The following is a 20,108-nucleotide window of genomic DNA, read 5'->3' on the forward strand; positions in this document are numbered from 1 at the left end:
GCTGGAGGCTTTTCAGAGAATATGTGGGACAGCCCAATAATAAGGAATTACAGTAGTTCAATCTTGAAGTAACAAATGCATGAACTAGTTTCTCTGCATAACCCTGAGACAGGATGTTCCTGATTTTAGCAATATTACGAAGGTGAAAGAAGACATTCCTAGAAACCAGTTTTATATGTGCGTCAAATAATAAATTCTGGTCAAAAATAACTCCAAGGTTCCTCACTGTAGAACTAGAAGCCAAGGAAATACCATCTAGAGTAGCTATATGACTAGACCATTTCTCCCTGAAGCGCTCAGGTCCAAAGAGAACAATGTCAGTTTTGTCTGAATTTAAAAGCAGACAGTTCTGAGTCATCCAGGTCTTTGTGTCTTTAAGACAGGCTTGTAGTCTGACCAACCTATTGGTTTCATCTGGTTTCATAGATAAGTACAGCTAAATATCATCACCATAACAATGGAAATGTATGCCATGCTGTCTGATAATGTTACCTAATGGAAGCATGTACAAAGTAAAAAGAATTGGTCCAAGCACAGAACCCTGAGGAACTGCATGACTTACTCCATTGTGTGAGGAAGATTCTTCATTTACAAGAACAAACTGGAATCTATCAGATAAATATGACTTAAACCAGCCTAATGCAGTTCCTTTAATCCCAATAACAAGTTCAAGTCTCTGTAACAGAATGCTGTGATCGATCGTATCAAATGCAGCACTGAGATCCAACAGGACAAGCACAGAAACAAGTCCGCTATCAGAGGCTAAGAGGAGATCATTGGTAACTTTCACCAGAGCTGTTTCTGTGCTATGATGCACTCTGAATCCTGACTGAAACTCTTCAAACAGATTATTTCTATGTAAATGATCACAAAGTTGAACTGCAACTATTTTTTCAAGAACTTTAGACAAAAAAGGGAGATTGGATATAGGTCGATGATTAGCCAACACTTCTGAATCAAGAGTAGGTTTTTTAAGTAAAGGTTTAATTACAGCAACCTTAAAAGTCTGAGGTATATATCCTGTCAACAAAGATCGATTGGTCAAATTCAATATGGAAGTGTCAATTAAGGGGAAAACCTCCTTGAACAGTCTGGTTGGGATTGGGTCTAACATACAAGTTGATGGTTTAGAAGAGACAATTGCTGTTGTTGGCTCAGAGAGATCAACTAGGCAGAAGCCGTCTAAATACAAATCAGGTTCTAAAGATACTTCTAAAGCTGCTCTACTTGATGAGTGATAATAATCAGTGATAATAGTGGGAAGGATTCCATTAATCTTCTCTCTGATAGAAACAATTTTATTGATAAAGAATCTCATGAAATCATCACTGCTGAGAGTTAAAGGAATACATGGCTCAACAGACTCTGACTCTTTGTCAGCCTGGCAACAGTGCTGAAATGAAACCTGGGATTATTCTTATTCTCTTCTATCAATGATGAATAATAAGCAGTTCTTGCTTTACGAAGTGCTTTCTTATACGTTATTAAACTATCTTTCCAGACTAATTGAGACTCTTCTAAATTAGAGGAACGTCACTGTCTCTCCAGCTTTCTTGTAGTCTGCTTTAACACATGCAGCTGTGAATTATACCAAGAAGCCAACCTCTTCTGACTGATTACCTTCCTTTTCAGAGGGGCAACATTGTCCAGTGTTGTACGCATTGAAGCTATAGTGCTGTCAACAAGAGACAATAGTGGACATATAAAGATAACCAGTCTGACTATAACTACAGTTCTACATAGATTATGTCTGACTGAGGCATGCCGGTTGTGTTTAGAAAACTGTCCATCGTAAACTTGCTTTCCTTTATTTTATTTAGAAGATTCAAAATATCCTTTCATATAAAGCCTTCTGCAGTTGCGTAGAATTTGTCTAAAATATTCAGCATCAGTTCAGAATTTAGCTTTTTTTCCTCACAGATTACTGGCATATTGTCTCTTTTTTTTAACAGAGTTTAATTTAAAGGGAAAATAAGCAGGAGACCAAAAAAAGAGATGTTGCAGGAGACCTCAGCTCCAAGGAAGGATTGTTATCTTTTGGGGGGAGGATGTGGGGGAAAAAGTGAGCCACTTGGAGAGAAATGAAGGGGAGAGAAGAGGATGAAGTCTCAGCAGGAAAAATTGGGTGATGAAAGAACAGACATTAGGACTGGTGATGAAAAAACAGAGAAGGGACAGGGAGGAAGGAGGCGCATACAGATGAGGCAGAGGTTTAGACCGATATGTCTGTTTATTATTCATGCTGATATGGAGCTTTCAAGGTAAAAAAAAAAAAAAAACAGACTTGCAAAGAAGCTAGCCTCATTTCAATTTAAGTAGTTTCTGCCCAGTCTAAAAACATTGAAATTGGTCTTTGTATCATTGAAGTGCTTTTTACCGAAAAGACCAGTTCATCTGGGGAGGCAGTAAAAAGATACTTTTGCATACAAAAAGAATTTAAAACCCATAGCAAATTCGGCTTTTGAAAAAGAAACATTCGCAACCTAATGAGGCCTGGATATAGAAAGAATCGGAGAAAGACAGCAGTGACTGGGGGAAGTGGAAAGCGCAAGATGAAACGCTAATAGTTAGCACTGGAGAGAAAGAGAGTGAGAAATGACTGGAGAACAGCTGAGGTGAACTGATGAAAGAAAACAGACAAAGAGGTGAGAAAGGGGAGGCAAAGGAAGAGATGGAAGTGTCAAGCTTCTGCATATGTGTGTCAGTGTGTGTGTGCGTCAGTCCTGCAGGTTGAGAGGTAATGTCTTAACTGTGCACGTCCTGACAACCCTTCTGCGTATGTTGTGTGCGTACAGAGCCAGACTTTGTGGGCTCAGCCCTTGTCAGGGAGAGCAGCGGCAGCAAAGACGGGGACGACGACAAGATTTACTTCTTCTTCAGCGAGCGAGCGTTGGAGCTGGACTGTGACACAGAGCTCACTGTGGCCAGAGTGGCCCGCGTCTGCAAGGTAATACACCAAGCAATAATTAGATTTGATCCCAGAACAGATTCAATCAGCATTCCCCTAGAATTGCTTTCGTCCCACTCCTTGTGTGGTGTCAGTGTTGGAGTTCATTAATGAGGAAAGCACACATTCAAACAATAATCAGTCTGTGAGTTTTCTATAAACGCACAGGGGGGATTTGACTGTGAAATCATGGTTTCATGCATACTTGGCAGAGAATTGGCTTTTTTCTACTTTCTCCAGCTGTTTTGGCAGCTGTTTTTGAGAACTTAATAATGTGCGACAGCGCTTTCAAGCAGTTTGGTCTTTTGCTGCCAAACCTGGTAGAGTCAATAAATAGAATAATACGCTGCCTGCCCCCCACCCCTAAAGAATAAAGTCACACAATATTGGATCACCTTCAGCTTTGATTACAGCCTCCATTCACAATGGCATCATTCTTCTAAGCTCATGTAATGTCACATCTATTTCTATCAGGAGGTTAATTCATTTTTCATTATAATCTTGTAGTGTTGATGGGAGAGTTGGACAGCTGAGTGAAGTCTTCTCGAGCACATCCCAAAGATTCTCCACGGGGCTAAGGTCTGGGCTCCCCAGGGTGAAAATGATGCCTCCAGCTTCTCGAGCCACTCTTTAACAATGCGAGCCTAATGAATCCAGGCAGTGTCATCTTAGAAATGCCAAAGCTATCAGGGAAGAAAAGACCTACTGATGGACAAAGTTGGTTATTCAGTATATTTAGGTTGTCGATGACCTCATTTTTGTGGGCTTATAGCATAGCTGAATCTAGACAGATCTTAACACTGCCCCTACAGATTTCTAAAGTAGGCTCTATCCATGAATGGTGCAGCACTGGATCCACAGCTCTTCTTATCCTAATGCACCCATCGTTCTTGAAACAGAGTAAACCTGGATTCGTCAACCCATGTTACCTTTGTCCATTAGTCCAGAGTCCTGTCTTGATGATCCCTGGCAAATTGAAGCCTTTTTTTTTCAATTAGCCTCAGTTATAGGTGTTTATAAGATGGTTACACAGCTGTATAGTCCCAATACTTTGAGTTCCCTTCCTGTGTTCCTATGTTCCTGTGTTGCTGTGTTCTACTTCTTGTTGATTTCACCAGACGGTCAAGTGACCTCAGATCATGATTACTGAAGATTTTCTTGCAATCACCTTTATTCCTCAGAGATGATGGCTCATCCTTCTAGGTTTTAATAATGCACGAGATGGTTCTTCACACAATTTTAGTACTTTCAGCAGTCTCCTTCGTTATTTTATTTGCTTTTTGCAAACCAATAATCAGGTCTTTCTGAAACAGAGTATAATCTTTTCCACGGCCACAGGATGTGTCTTCCAATATGATTGTTTGAGGCATGAGAAACTCCTCACTGCATCAGTAGCGGTAAATATCGTGTTACCAGCAGAAACATGTTATTCACTGTTGTACATTTCCAGTGGGAGGCACTTCTGTTTGCTTTGTCAAGTCCAGGTGGTGACAAGAAAAAAAAAAATTTTATATATACAGTGATGTATCACACTGTCTCTCACAAAACAAAGTTAAAACGATGACGCTTTACATTGAAGACAGACCCTAATTTGAAGATGGCGAATATGGGAAGCACAGATCTCTACTTGAAACTCAATTCTCAAAAGATCACTCATGCTTGGCTGTGTCATTATTAACTACTATTGATCCTCTAGTCTAATTTCTTCTCTGTAGGCTGATTATTCTTCGCATTTAGTCATCACAGAACTCCCATCAAACCATCATGAAAATTTGATATCAACTTCAATGCTCTCCCCGTGATGATTGAAACTTTTAAGCACGAATACAAGGCAGAGTTCACGTTCATACCAGAATAAAGGGAAAAAAAAATTTTGCTAGCTCCTCTATGATTTAGTTTGACCCACAGCAGCAAGAACAATAGAATTTCAGAACATTGCCAGTTTACTCCCTTTGCATTCTTCAGAAACAATTACAATGACGCAGATATATCTGGTAATTAAGGATTCATTTGCTTAATTAATGGCCTCATTTGGGTAACTGATTAGGTTTGACACATCACAGTCATTATGACCACACATCAGAAGTGCTTTTTGTTGTGAGGAGAATTACTCAGTGAGAATCAAGACAGCCGGTCTTTTCCTCACTTGATGACTTCTCAGCATGGCAAACAGTTCAGAGTCGTGTCACATTTCCATACTCAACAATATAATCTCAGTAGCCTGTAAAGCAGGCAAAGTAGACACACTAGAGCCTTAGCTGAGATGTGTGCAATTAAGAGTACAATATTCTGCATGCACTGGTGTAATTGGCATATAAGAACAACACTGTGATAATCAGTGCAGCCTTTGAATGATATCAGAAACAGATGCTCACACACGATGTGTGCCACAGCAGTGAATAATTTAGCACATATTTCTATTGCAGCAGCAGCACAATCTCTGTGTCTCACTGCTGTGATATGCTTTTTCACAGCTCCTAAAATCACTAAGTGTAAAAAGGATGAGAGAGATAGGTCACTTCAGCACATGCAATAATGCATGAAGAGATTACTTGTATGTATTTGTTGTATAACTGTAAAAATTTAGTGTTTCTTAATGCATCCGAAGGCTGTTTTATCCCAGCATTCCTACTTTCTTTGACCCACTTCACATGAAGCAAACTTTTATCATGAAAAGATCAAGAGGGAGCACGGTGAGCTTAAAGAGTAACTGAATACCGGGTTGAAAAATTTAGTTCAGCATCCATAACAACAAGTATCAGAATCCTTCTCTTCTGGAAGTAAGCCATCTGTAGAAGCAATGTGAGCCATTTTGGTTACCACAGTAACGCATCTATGTGAGGTACAAGATAGAAGCGATTTTACACTGATCAATCTGACAAAAGCAGAGGTCTGCTGTGTCCTCTGCGGACTGGGTGTCAGGCCATTACGGTCCCTGATTCAACTAAAAAGTGCTTGGAAAAAGTAAGAGTAACTGCATTAAAATTCACAAAAACAACGTGAAACTTTTTTTTTGACAAAATGACAGATTTTGATCAGATCTGATCTTCTGCCTTTTAGGGGGATCTGGGTGGTACAAGGACCCTGCAGAAGAAGTGGACCACCTTCCAGAAAGCCCGGCTGGAGTGCTCCCTTCCAGAGCGCCATGTCTCCTTCAATAACCTGCGGGCCGTCTTCACCCTGCCGGGGCAGGACTGGAGGGGCACCACCTTCTACGGCATCTTCCATGCCCAGTGGTGAGTAAGATGTGGGCTGTCCACAACATGTCAAAAAGGCTGGAGATAAGCAACACCATTTTCAGTGTCAGTGTGAGTTAGTTAGCACATTAGCAGGTCTATGTCACTCACCTATATGTCACATCACAGAATCTTTTAATAAAATCACTTGTCAGCTTTGATTTAATACTGATACAAATGTCATACATTTCTAGTGGACATAACTGATTTTTTTTTCCCTCTGTAAATGTTTTGTATTGCTTTTATTAGAGACTGAATGCAACAGAGTTTTATTGTAGTTTGAAATGGCAGTAAATCTATTTGCTAAACAGAATCAAAATTTCAATTGTCCACCACAAAACACAAAAGAAGGGGGCTATTTTTCACCACCACACTCAAAGCTTTTGAAAAAACTGCTTTCGTTTTCTCCTGGCAACAGAAATTCATCATACTGTCGGTAATTTTAGGCCTGCACTAAGTTACATCGCCAACATCGATGAGAGATTCGCTTGAATAACCAAAAGCTTTTCTTTGCGTGTATCTCTTGTGAAAACACATATTAGTATGCAAAGATTGACATTTGTTGCACCATTATATATCTGTAATGTATTAATAAGTTACTTATCAAGAAAGCAGTAGGAGAGGGCGGATGGTTTTCTTTTTTAGAATTAGAGATGTTCTATGTCTGCAGGCAGTGCCCTTTGATGTGAGTCTTTTGTGTTCTTCAATAAGATATCATATCACAAACTGAGCCAGCTTTGAACCTCAAGCTTTGTTTCTTCATTCAGGGTTCCTGAAGCTGCTGAAAAACCTAATCCCTCCTCTCTGTGGGACTCGCTGGGGATTCCTTATAGTCCCCTGGCTTTGATAGGGTTAACTTTGAAATAATTTGACATTATGTTCAGGCCACAATGTGAGTGAATAAGCTGTTTTATTCAACTTGTTAGGACATCAGCGCTGTCTTTAAGTTTTGACATTCAATTTATAAAATCTGTGTCCCTGCTGCAGACTAAAAAAAGTACTCCCTACACTGGATAAATCAGGTGAAATGGGTTGATGAAATCAACCTTTTCTTTCCTGTTTGTAGCTTTCAAAAAGTACAGCAGTATGCAACCCATTTAGAGCTAAGAGCCAGCAAAAAACAGCAGGAGCTGAAAATTGTGACTTTGCTTCTTAGTGTACAAAACGTTTGGCTTTTTAAAAACTTTATTTCGTGCTTATAAAAGTCAGTGACTCCATCAAAAAATCTGTATTCTTTCTATTAAACTAGGATGGAAATCAAATGTGAGAGGAGGGCTACAAGTATAACTGAATGTGACTCAGTCATGTGTCAGTACTCAATTTCAGCCCAGCTTTGGGTCTGAAAATGGGATTTTAAAACCGTCATCACCTTGCACACCCCCAGCCTTCCCATTAAGTGAAATACATTTCCTGACACCAGCTGATTGCTTTCACTTGTGTATTTGCATGCACATGAATTTGAACATGAGCTTTTTCTTTTTGCTACAGAAAGAGCAGAAATGTGTCTATACAGCTCACTCAGTAGAAGAGTTTAGGCTCCAGGATTTCTATGTATTTGCAGCGATGAGATTACTGAGCTGAGAATCCAGTTTAAAGCACATCTGTTCACCGTGGCAGCCTTAGCCTGTTGATTTTCAGGTCACATTCCACGGGAAGGTGGAAGACAGGGAAGTCATTTCTCAGTTATTACTGCCGCATATCACTGATTCCCTCCCTACCTTGTTACCACGTTTCAGGGGTGATGTCGATGTGTCAGCTGTGTGCCAGTACCAGATCAGCGATGTGAAAAAGGTGTTTGAAGGGTCCTACAAGGAGTACAGGGAGGTATCCCAGAGATGGGGACGCTACACAGGTCCTGTCCCCAGCCCTCGGCCTGGATCGGTAAGAAATTGAGAACCCAGTGCTGGCTTGTGTGATGCTTGATAAATGCAATTTTCAGGCAACTTCAGAGAGCAAGAAAGTAGTATGCATAATGATGGGAGGGATGTGATGGCAGAGGTGGGATGGAGCAGCAATGTGGGAGGAAGTAAAATAAGAAATAGTAGGTGATGTGCAGCAGAATGGAGGCTGGCACGGCACAAAAAGCTTAGGACATAACAAAAGAAAGGAAACTAAAGGAAGGAGTGTAATGAAGGGAAGAGGGGGGGGGCAGCCATATCCAAGCCAACTAACCATACCAACCTTTACCAGCTCCACCTAAGAAGTTGCCTCCTCTTCTTCCTTCTCCTTCCTGGCCCTCTCGCTGTTCCCTTCTTACTTTCCTTTCTTCTTTTCTTTGCCCCATTTCCTTCCCCTGTCTCTCCGTCTCTCTACACTGCAGTGCATAACTAAGTCAGACAGGGAGAATGGCTACAACAGCTCTCTTCAGCTGCCTGATGCCACACTCAACTTTGCCAAGAAACACCCGCTGATGGAGGACAAAGCTTTAGGTCGCCCCCTGCTGCTAACCAAGGGGGTCAACTTCACAAGGCTGGCGGTGGACCGGGTCAGCGCCCTGGACCAGCGGGCATACAACATGCTCTTCATCGGCACAGGTAGAAACTGCAAAAAGTGATTTTATGTATTTCAAAAAGCTGATATTTGTTTTGAAGCCAACAAAAAGTCCTTGAATTTCTTACTTTTCATTTGGTTCATAGAACAATATAATGACATTTCGACTGCGGTCACAGATTTGATCTCTTACACTTGTGGATGTTAAGTACTGCTTCCATACGGTAGTGCAAATACCTACAAAGCTCAAACTTGAGATCAAACTTTCAGTCTTTATAGCTCAGCTGATTTTAGCTGCTCTCGGGTCAGACAAGCCTATTTGTAACTCAGCAGAGGCAGGCAACTCCCATTCCCCTATTTTGACATGTTTTTAAAGCTGCATCTGCAATAGGGTACACACACTGATAAGCCTTTTCCATTTACCAATCAATCTTGCAATGCAGTGCAGGCCAAGTGAACATCCTGTTCCCCAGCTTTGAAAAAACAAAAGGCAATAATGTTGAATCATCTCCTTAATGCGTGAATGAATAAGTGAAGCCTTACATGTTACAGGATAAAGCTTGTATTTTATGCGTGGTTATTATACTGGATTGCATTACTGTGTATAATATTCCCGTTACTTAACTTACCTCCTATGGTGTTTAAACCATGCCAGTGAAAATACATACTAAGCTCACAGTCTTTTGGCATGTAATATGAATTACGTTCCTGTGCATGAGTGTGCACCTGTCAGTGTGTGTTAAGGGATTCCACAAAGAGATGAGAGCGTGGCAGCAGACAGAGACAGGTACTGGCATTAGGTACGGTGGCATGAAAACAACATACCATCTGGTTGGACTTCAGCGGGGTTTCAATTAAGGCCTTCATTAGCATGCCGAGATCTATCTTCATGCATCAAAGGAAGCATCCATGTATGTGCGACTTAATTAATATCGCTAGTCAGTAGCCATAGGGCCCATATGCTGGTGTCATGTTTTGGCATAAATCAGAAATTAGCTCATCCTCCCAGACACTTAATCCTGAACAGCACAGCTACGACGGTGGATTGCAAGGAATGGGAATTTAAATGCAGTCCATGGATGAGGAGAGGCTCGACTACTTACCATTCAGATCACTGCAGAGGCAGAGTGACTGGGGCAACACTGACTGTGTGACAACAGTGGACTCTGGGCTTCTCTGCTGGCAAACAGGGAAGACGGTTCAGGCACACACGTGGACACTACAACACACTTACAAATTGACACACACAGATGCACGCTTACACTCGCCGAGCCAAGCCCAGTCATCCAAGCTAGTTGTGCTTCACAGCACAAACTCAACAGGACCCTTGACAGACGTGCGTTGATAGTGCCAGTTGGGCCACGGGCTTGATTAGCTATTAGCTGCAGCACAGCGACAGCTGATGTGAAAAGAGAGAAGGGGGGAGGACTTGTCAAGACTGTTTTTTTTTTTTAAAAACTGAGCTACAGGATTGAGGGATTAGCCGACACTGGTCCCTGACGCAGGAAGAAGCAAGTGCCATGATACGCCTGCTGCTTTCTATGCCTCAACGTGCATTTTTGTGCATTTGCTTATCTCAAGCCTCCCTTTGGCTGCCGGGTTAGCTATTCATATTTTCCGTGACAGTCTATTAATCGTCAAGACCACACAAGACAGCGCATGTCAGCACATAACACCATTCCTCTCACAGACACGGACAAACACCAAGGTCACCCCACCAGCTGTGCCTGAGACGTCTTTCATCACCAGGGATCTAAACTTGTTCACGGTGCCTTACATGAAAGGAGCTAAAAATCTCCTCTTCCTCCGCCTCCAGCATCACCTCCCTATGCACCACTTGAAAAGTCTTCAAGTTTTTCTCACACTATGACTGCTTCCAAATGTACTTAAGGGCCACGAACAGCATCTCCATTCTTTTACAATGACCTTTGGATATAGTCTGCTGTTGAGGAGCTCGGTAGAATCTAGATGTTCTGAGTGGATGTTTTCTTTTTTTCACAGTTGCACAGTAGCATAAAATTTTAGTACCATTCACATTAAAGTTTTAAAAGCTACAGAAAACTTGATGACACCAGTTATTTGCAGTTGGCTGCAAGTTCACTCTCCATTTAACATAGCACTGGTACAGATTTTCTCAGCAGACATTTTTTTATTTATTCTTCCTATTTTTCAGGTATAATTAATAAGATTAAGTCAAGTTAGTTGCTCCAGATTCAGGGCCTTGCTACCAAATATAATAAATGTTATTAGTTTAGTTTCACCTGGGCTTTGCCTGCAGTGACAAGTCAAAAAGCTTTAGGTTAATTTTAGGCTCTGAAAGGAGCAGCATGAGCCAAGAGCAAATGCAGAGGAAAGACAGTCAGCCAGCCCTCAGCATGGTTCATGAAGCGGCAGTAACTAAAGCATGGGTGATGTTTTTCAGCCTTTGCTTTAATATTTAAAGAGTCAACATCAAAGCAAAGTGTCTGTATATAATCATGTTTCACCATTAATATGTAAATGAAATCCTTTACAGCAGCAGGTGTGTCTTTGTGAATTTATTAGGATATCATTAATTTTTAAGGGAAATATTTTGCAGTTCCTGGTGTTTGTAGAGGGAGGATTAACATTTAAACTGACTGGTATGCAGCCAGGTAGATTTATTGTAGAATATCATTATTATACAAATTAACTGCTTTGCTGTAATGGGTATGGAATGTTGGTAAATCTTTTCTAATATCATATCAATGATATTTAAAAGAGTCGTTTGGCTGTGGGAGGTGGGAGTTTATCTGGTTTGTGCTATCTGCTTGAACGTAGAAATTCCGATGGATATCATGAAATATTAATGCATTCCATGGCGGGTGATTAATGTATATAGTTCTGATTTGAACTTAGATTTAATATGTAAATGAACACGGCAGGAATAAAGTGAGCTTATTCTCTCTTTCCCCTTCCTCACTGTGCTGCAGCGGAGGGCTGGCTGCAGAGAGTGGTGATCCTGGGCTCTGAGACCCACGTGATAGAGGAGATCCAGCTGTTTGAGACAGCCCAGCCTGTGGACACCCTGACTATCTCCCACTCCAAGGTAAGAAAAGTTTGACACATTCAGTCATATGAATAATAAGAGTACACCCACTTTTAAATCTAAGGTTTTACATATCAGAACAATAAAAAAAAGACCTCCTCTGGATACCAAAGTATTCTAGAGTCAGATGTGAAGCCATCTGTCTGACAGCTAAAGCTGGGCTGAAACTGGGTCATCAACAGGACAATGATCCCAAACACAGCAGCAAATCTGCAACAGAAGGTCTGAAAAAGAGAAGAATCAAGGTGTTGCAATGGTCCAGTAAAGATCCAGACCTCAACTTGACTGAAATGCTGTGGTGGGACCTTAAGAGAGCTATTCATTGGCATCCACAGGGGGCAGGGTCTGATGATGTTGTCCCTTATAATGCTGTTCAATTGGAAACAAATGAAATTACTGCAGGGCTCTTAGAAACACTTCCCATCCATTTAGTTCTGAATAGAGTGTGATTTACAACAAAGGAAAAGCATCAATGTGTGCACACTTCTGTGAAGAACATGTTAATAGACCAGAAACTGAGGCAGAAGTGTGTGTGAAATGTTATCAAGTATGAGCTTCCAGCTGCTCTAAGATGAAGCGTGTGCATTATGTCATCATGGACTCTGATGTATTGTCTTAGTTAATAGTATTTTCTTAAAGGTCGCTCGGGGTGAAAAATGAACTCTTTTGGCTGTTTCTGTAATCTGCTTGGCCAGCACATTTAGCACATTGCTGTGCGTCATCTTACCATATTCCTTTAGAGTGGAGCTTAGGAGTTCTTTTGGCTTTCTTTGTCATCATATTTGTTGCTCATTGGTATTCTCTTGTTGCAGCGGTTCTCTGCTTTTGTTCATCTGTAAAGCCTTTATTTTGCCAGATGCTTACATTCATAGATCCAGTGACAACTGACTGGTGGTCAGTACTGTGCTATTCTTCACCACCAAGCAGATGTTTTTATCAAGACTTTTTGAGATACGGTGTCGCCTCATGAATCCAAAGTCATTGCACAGCTCCACAGCAGCTGACAACTGAAGCGCAGCCCCAGCTGTTTTTTCAGGCTGCGCAACATCAACAGAGCCTGTGCGCCACCGTGTCCCAGTGGATCTACAAAGTCCTGTCCACCAATCAATGCACTTTTGATGAGGCTTTCTCACCACTAATGCCCACTGCTTATCTCATTAATACGGGCTTAGCCACGACCAGACATATTTTATAACAGCTTTTGCGAAAAGGGCACAAACCAGATTGGATTGGAAGAGGGTCGTGTGTTATTGTAATTGAGAGCGATTATTCCATTATCTCCTCTAACCCATAACTCAGTCACTCTCCCCTTCTCTCTGTTTATCTTTCCTGTTCTTTCTGATCTCTCTCTGGTTTCTGTCTCTGGGTGTACGGCTGGCTCTGTTCTTTATCCTCTTCTTTCTTTATCCTCTCTCTAGAAGTACTTGTACATCGGTTCTCATTCTGAGGTTCTCCAGCTGCCGTTGGCCAACTGCAGCCGCTATCAGTCTCAGCCAGACTGTCTTCTCGCCAGGGACCCCTACTGCGCTTGGGACAACGAGGGCCGGGCCTGCGTCCGCATCGACCTCCACCGAGGGTGAGACGAGTGCCGGTTTGCCCCCACGCATCTATTCTGTGCTTGATGAGACTTTGCGTTGCTACTGTAAAAGAAGCCCCTGATATACAGATCCTGGACAAGGCTCTGAAACAGCATTTGAGTATTATGTGCCCTTTAAAGTTTGACATCCATACTCATCTTTTAGTTGAATACATAAAAGCAGGATTATGGAAGTTTTCTGGCAGATTTCAGATAAGTTATTGAGGAAAACCCTCCTGTTTCACATTTTAAACACAATATACAGGAAAGAAGGACATTTACACAAATCTATTTTGAAGTTTGTTGTGTCTGTCTGTCTAAGTTTGTAACTGAAAAGTCAAAATCTGAATAAGGTCTGATATATTTTTCACATTCGCTTGCTTTGTGTAATTAACCTTACGCCCTCTATCTGCTCCAGAATGCATTAACAGAGGTTGCATCCAGTATTATTATAGTGCTGGGCACAGAAATGTCACTCAGTTCTATCCTCATACTATTCTAAATCTTCTCCACTGTCTGTCAACTTGTCTCCAGGTCCACCTCCTCCCTCTCGCAGGACCTCATGTTGGAGAGATTTAATCGCGGAAAAACCAAGTTTGATAAGCCAGTCTCTATCCCCAGCCCTGGTGAGTATGGGGCCCCTCACCTCACCAGTGGCCCCTTGTGGGGGTTTGCTCTCTGTGCAGTAGTGAGTTAGTAGTAAAAAAAGACAATTGAGTTGAGTTGGCAAATACATCTGGATTGAGCTGAATATCTGAACTAAGTAGAGAGAGCTGGCTATTGCTGAGTATCTATTAGATATTTTATGGACTGCGCTTAACCCTCACTCCTGTGTTCTCTTCTCCACATTCTCCACCCCTCCTCCAACCTTTCTGTCCCTCTGCAGAGCACTCCCGTCTGAGAAATGTAACTGTGGTTGTGGGGTCTGATATGGTGCTGCCGTGCCAGCTGGTGTCCAACTTGGCTCAGCCTTGCTGGGTTCTGAACGACCGTGAGCTCCAGCTGGGCGACCCGGAGGCTGGAGGGCCTCGCTTTGACCGAGCCCTCAAAGCCCTCGTCATTCCCGAAACGAGTCAGATGCAGGCGGGCCGCTACATCTGCTACTCTGAGGAGCAGGGGGTCAAGTTTCAGACGGAGCGCTACCAGGTGGCCGTGGTTGCGAGTGCTCCGGTGTTCATGGAAGCCCGGGCTCCAGACAGCAGCATGGGCCTCTTCTGGGTGCTCGTTATCACCCTCGGAGCGGCGTGCCTGCTGCTCCTTGTAGCTGCCCTTTACCTGCGCAGGAGGCTGAAGTTAGCACTAGGAAAGGGAGCTGACATGAAGCCTCTCGAGAGCACTCTGGTCTACCCCATCACCCTCCCCAAGGAGCCGCCCACCTTTGTGCCCAGTAAGATGCCCAGCGATGAAGACCGATTCTGGGAGACTGGCGCCAACTACTACTACTCAGACGGCTCGCTGAAGATCGTTCCCGGTCACGCTCTGGGGCCCAGCAGCGTCAGCAGCACGGCGTCACCCAGCGCCATTCCCGGCCAGCCCATCCACTCCCCCAGCCGGCTCAGCCTCACCAACATCCGAGGCTCTGGTAGCAATGGCTACATCCGCCTCAACATGAGCACAGCGGGGGAGGAGAGGGCTAGCGGGGCTGGTGCTGGGGGCGGTGGGCTGGGAGGCCTGAGCGTGGGCGGGAACGACTACTCCAGCCCTTTCAAGGAGGAGCTGAGACGCACCCTGCAGCAGAGGAGCGTCCTGCCCGACGCGAACCCAGAGGAGTCATCTGTCTAGGCCTGTCTCCTCTGTCTCCGTTCCATGAGGTGGAAAAACAAAACAACCAACCTACCTCCCTCCTTTTGAGGATGCCTGTTCTCTCTCTTTCTCAGCAACATGCTGTTAACTCCCATACTCTCTCTCTCTCTTGCTCTGCCTACGCCTGATTGGTTCACTCTAAACATTTATAGCACTCAGCATGTTAAATATACAGACTCATACACCGTGTTCGCCAACATGAGCTCCTTTGATTACTGTGTTTTTGGCAACATGCACCCATGGTTGTGACTTTTCTCTGCTTCCACTGTGCAACTGACACTTGTGTACATTTTGTATTTAAAAAGGATGCACACAGAGGAGACCGCCACGAGCATGGAAATCCAACAATGGCGAAATTTGCTCTGAGAGGGAGCTTTTCTGTTACATTGAGGTTAGCCCCCATGTAGAGACCAGCCAATGACAAGGGCAACTAACTGGAAATATTGAACTAATTCTGTGCTTGCATTCATTTGAGACTTTTTCGGCTAACTGCACTTAACAACTGGAAGCACGTCTTCCCTTTTTTTGTACTTGTGAGCCAGGAGTGAGAGAACAGTATAAAAAGACTAATTAATCTCCAAGCAAGACGACAATCATGTCCCCGTGGCAGGAGCTCTGTGTGGGATTGAAAAGAGAGGAGAGACAGAGACTAAAAGAGAGGAAATTAAATGGAAAATGAAGTGAACTGGAGTGAAAGGCGCAAGAGGGGTGTTTCTAAATGAAGGACAATCTCTCAAGACTTTTTCTGCTTAATTTATATTTCCCCTTGCCCTGTGTCATATTTACCGCTGGAGAAAATTCTCCATCTCTTCCACTTTAATTTGATGTGATGGTTGCTTTGATTTTTCTTGACGCTCTTTTTCTGTCTTTTATGGACTACAGCAGTGTTCAAACGGTTAGCAAGTGACTAATGGCTCACCTCTGTGAAAGACAATGTGAGGGCAACACGTTTAACATTACATTACTCCTGCTCAGTCCTGCACAGTGACCTTCAAGTCCAATACACTACAAGTGCACTCCATATGACATTTATTAGAGTGCGTAGTAGATGGGTGTTTTGATTTAGACCTTCTGGACGCTTGTTCATCTCCTTTGAAAAGAAAAGGCTATTTGCATTCAGCTCGTGGCAGCAGAACAATAATTGCACAGTTAATTCCAAATTGAAGCTGACATAAAGACATTAGGCACAGAGAATGTAGTTGAACCCTCATTGTTGTGACCGCTGTGGATGTCTCAATAAGTGCTTTATATTTTATGTTTGGTGAGGGTGGTAACTTGCACTGCCAAGAAGGAAACTACCACTCCAGCGTGCACACACACACACACACACACATTCACAATCTTGTGAATCCCAGCCATCCCGGACTACGGACTGATTGTGATCCACCCTTAAACCCCATAACCTGACCCGGATATACTGTGGAAGAGCACTGTACAACACACCGACACAAAAAGAACACACAGTGATGACGGAAGAAAGAACGAACTGACGGACAGACTGATTGCTGCCTTGCTGACAAATGACTGGCTCCAGGCGAGAAGCAGCCGTGAACGGGGAAAGGTATATTTTCCACTTGATTTACTGCATGAAAACAGATATCAGGAAAGTTATAAGCTGTTCTGACAGAGTTTTTTGCTATCACTACAGATCAGCGTAAGGTTACAGCTTCCTGTGGGAAATTATCGTTTGCTTTTTGATGATGAAAAATTTGATACTATTACAATATCTGTTGGTGCAGCCAGAAAGCGGGTTAGCTAAGCGTAGCCTGAAGACTAAGTACATTTACACAACGCAAGGAAAACCAAAAGTGGACTTTTAAAATGTGGTATATGCTCACCTAAAATTAAAATGATCAAGGAGCTCCACACACGCCCCGAACCTCCATCTGTTTGCATCCTTTTCAAATTCCCAATATAGGTGCTTTCGTTCTTTTGTCAGATAGCTAAATGCGATGAAACTATGGCTGAAAATCATCCCATTAACACTATGTGCCACTTACAGCATTCCCGGCCGGTTGCTCTGCTCTAATGAAATCCCAGTTTTATATGCAGTGTCATCTGATGAAATTATCATTCGAGTAACTAAAAGGCAACATCTGTGCAGTGAATTTAGCTTTACTTACATGTACGATCATCACCCTAGAGCCAGTTAGACGTGGCAAAATGCCTTGAATGTGCATCAGACTAAAGGAGAAAAAAGTCAATTCTCCTTATTTCCAGTTAGTTAGTAGGTCCAGTTAAATGGCCAAGTCATGCTGTAACTGTAGCTCAACTCAGCTGTGCTGATAGTGGCTGGCTTTCAATCCTCCCAAAGCTTGAAAAGCTCATCTCACATTGTGTGTCAAGTCATCGCTAGATTTCTTTTTTCCCTCGTTTCTTAAGGACATCCCTATTCGTCAGCTGTAGGTAGTTTTTCAGGCCTGTCACTTCTTCTTTTGTCCTCCACCTGTCTAGTTTCCTCTTGTTTTAGGGACAAACTGCCTGTCATGCTGAAATATGTTAAGTTTTCAGATAATAGCTCTTTTGGAATCACCTTGTTGGTGCAAAAATAGTATTTTACATCTGTCAAACTGTCTTATCTTTGGCGTTCTTTCAGATGCAACGAAATAAATGGGAACAGATTATGTGTTTTTTGTGACAGGCTTCTCATAACAAAGTGCCTAAAGACACACTTTAAAACTGGTACTTTGAGAAGTCGTCTATCGTGGTTCATCCCTTGATTTAGATTTTATGCTTAAATGATTCATCGATCAGTGTTAAGTAGCTTACAAGGACTGGACTGAAAATCAGTAAAGAAGAAAACTCAAAAAACGGCAATTTCCACAGAAAAACTCTGAAAGACCTTCAGACTCAGTGTCATAGATAGTATATAGTCTATAGCATCCGAAAAGGGGATTTCCTGGCAAAAGATAAGAAAAGGATTTTATTAAAAACGAAAGTTCCAGTCTGACAAGCTTCAAAATAAGGTGACCCAAAAAGGACCTCTGTCTGACTGAAGCAAACGTTTAATAACAGTGCTTCACTTCAAAGATTCATACCAGTCTTCTGCTATGAAGTGACAGATCTAACAACATCAGTACAGCGTCTGCTAGTTCTCGTCACCCAAACATATTGTTTTTATCATCATTTTTGCATCAAAGAGCAGCTCCTATTATAAAATCCTCCAATAGGTCAGTCTGACCTGGGGAAAAAAGGCTGAACAACTTTTTTATGTATTTTTGAGCTTTTTAAGCTTTTTACTATTACTAACTTCAAACATCTTTCTCCCCTTTCAGGACTTGGTCCATCAGGCAGGCTTTTACCTTTTGGTGACATGGCTCTGGAGACCAGAGGAGCACAGCATGAAGGAAGGGCGGTGACATAAATAACTTGTTTTGTTCCCACTGTGTACAGAGCGCTGAGGGAGATGTAGAATATCAAAACGATCACAAAGCTGAGGACGTGGTCAGCCTTCAGCACTCCATCCTAGTGTTGCATGAGCCTCTCTGCAAGTGGACTGCACATCTTTGATATGATCATCCTTGTACGAGTGCAACATTTTGATCGCTCTTTTTTGGACTTTTTCAGATGTTAATGTTGTGCAACACTAATGCTCTCTTAGAAGACAAAAAAAATAAATGATGTCTGATTTTATGGCTCTAAAGTTGTACAGGACTTCATGGCTGCATTTCAACTTGTTTACTTTTTCTGTGCCTCTTCACCTTTTGGAAAAGCCAAAGTCGACTGCAGTTGCTTTCTCTCTTTAAATTAATTTATTTTTGGTTCCAAATGGATATTGAAGTCTCAGCAATCCGTCCACGTTGCTTCAGCGAGCTGATGCCGGCAAACTTCCTGCATTTTTTATCTGCAGATAAACTTCCCCTCGAGCAAAAGGCGAAAACAGCCCTGTTTACATGTCAGTAGTGATCTGCTTATCCTACATATACATGCTTTTATTCTCCTCCTACATTACAAAAAGCTAAATAATGCTTTTTATTTTTTTCCAACCCCCTGAAAACCAAATATATGGCTGCTGATTTGAAGCAGATCGTTGACTAAATGTTCACTTGATAGTTTTAAATCCCCTGAGGCAGAAAGGTAAAAACAAATTAGCTCTTTACACTGGTACTTGACTATGTCTTAACATTTCTCCCCTCTGCAAACAGGCTTTGCTTCTATTTTATCATGTTGCAAAAACTTCTAGAGGAATACAGGTGTCAAGCTTGAAGAAAAATGCATGTGTTATGTTTCTTATGTGTAGTTCTGCATTTTTTCTTTGTCTGCTCAGAATATTTTCTCTCACACAAGGCTTTAAGTTCTGCTGTTTTCTTGCATTATTATTTGTATTATTCTAATTTCACTTTGCCCCATTTTTGCCTTTGTTTTATTGGTCTGTTGGTTTTGAAAATATGTTCAGTAACTTATTTCACTTGTACAAACATGTTGATATTTATTATCACTGTACATATGTCCTTATTTTTTATATGTGTATATATACACAAATAAAAATAGAGATATGATTCATGGTGTGTGAGCTTGGTTTTTTTTCTTAAAAGGGGAGTTACAGATATAGATGATAATGAAGCCAAGACACCTCAGAAAAAAAACGCTTCTGATAAGGCTCATCATATTCTAGCCGTCTTTATCTGTAAAGTTGAGTTGTTGTGTCTGTGCAGCTTTTTCATTTATTGGCATATAACAAGGCAGTGAGTCTGATTTAAAATGGTCATGAGCTGCATGATAGAAAGGTTATAATGACTTTATGGGCATGCAGTACCATATGTCATAAATAACCTCACCCCATTTCATTTTAAGCCGGTGATTGCAAACTCGTGTACAACCACCACAGTCAAAGAGTAATTACACAGTTTAGAGGGAAAGTGGATCGATCTTTTCACCAAGCCTGAGACCTATATTAAAAAAGTAGTTTTACTGTTGCAATAACCAACAAACCTGAGACAAGTATAGCATCTGAACAGAATACAGAGTGGTTCCCATTCAAAGTGGTAG

At 42.0% G+C, this 20,108-nt stretch overlaps 1 protein-coding gene across 2 annotated transcripts in view; it reads left to right on the forward strand.

The window, feature by feature from the left end:
- Nucleotides 1-19,297, forward strand: part of sema4c (sema domain, immunoglobulin domain (Ig), transmembrane domain (TM) and short cytoplasmic domain, (semaphorin) 4C) — a 90,248-nt gene extending 70,951 nt beyond the window's left edge. For both annotated transcript variants that reach the window (XM_072388486.1, XM_072388487.1), the window contains 9 exons: nt 2,796-2,947; nt 6,008-6,183; nt 7,920-8,064; nt 8,504-8,717; nt 11,625-11,740; nt 13,159-13,316; nt 13,851-13,942; nt 14,203-16,680; nt 18,395-19,297. In XM_072388486.1, coding sequence (XP_072244587.1) covers nt 2,796-2,947; nt 6,008-6,183; nt 7,920-8,064; nt 8,504-8,717; nt 11,625-11,740; nt 13,159-13,316; nt 13,851-13,942; nt 14,203-15,098 — 1,949 coding nt within the window. In that variant the 3' untranslated portion in view covers nt 15,099-16,680; nt 18,395-19,297. The remainder of the gene's footprint in view (nt 1-2,795; nt 2,948-6,007; nt 6,184-7,919; nt 8,065-8,503; nt 8,718-11,624; nt 11,741-13,158; nt 13,317-13,850; nt 13,943-14,202; nt 16,681-18,394) is intronic.
- Nucleotides 19,298-20,108: the final 811 nt, after the last annotated feature.

This window comes from Leuresthes tenuis, unplaced genomic scaffold, assembly GCF_036924035.1.
Source record: "Leuresthes tenuis unplaced genomic scaffold, fLeuTen1.0.hap1 SCAF_6, whole genome shotgun sequence".
Lineage (NCBI taxonomy): Eukaryota > Metazoa > Chordata > Actinopteri > Atheriniformes > Atherinopsidae > Leuresthes > Leuresthes tenuis.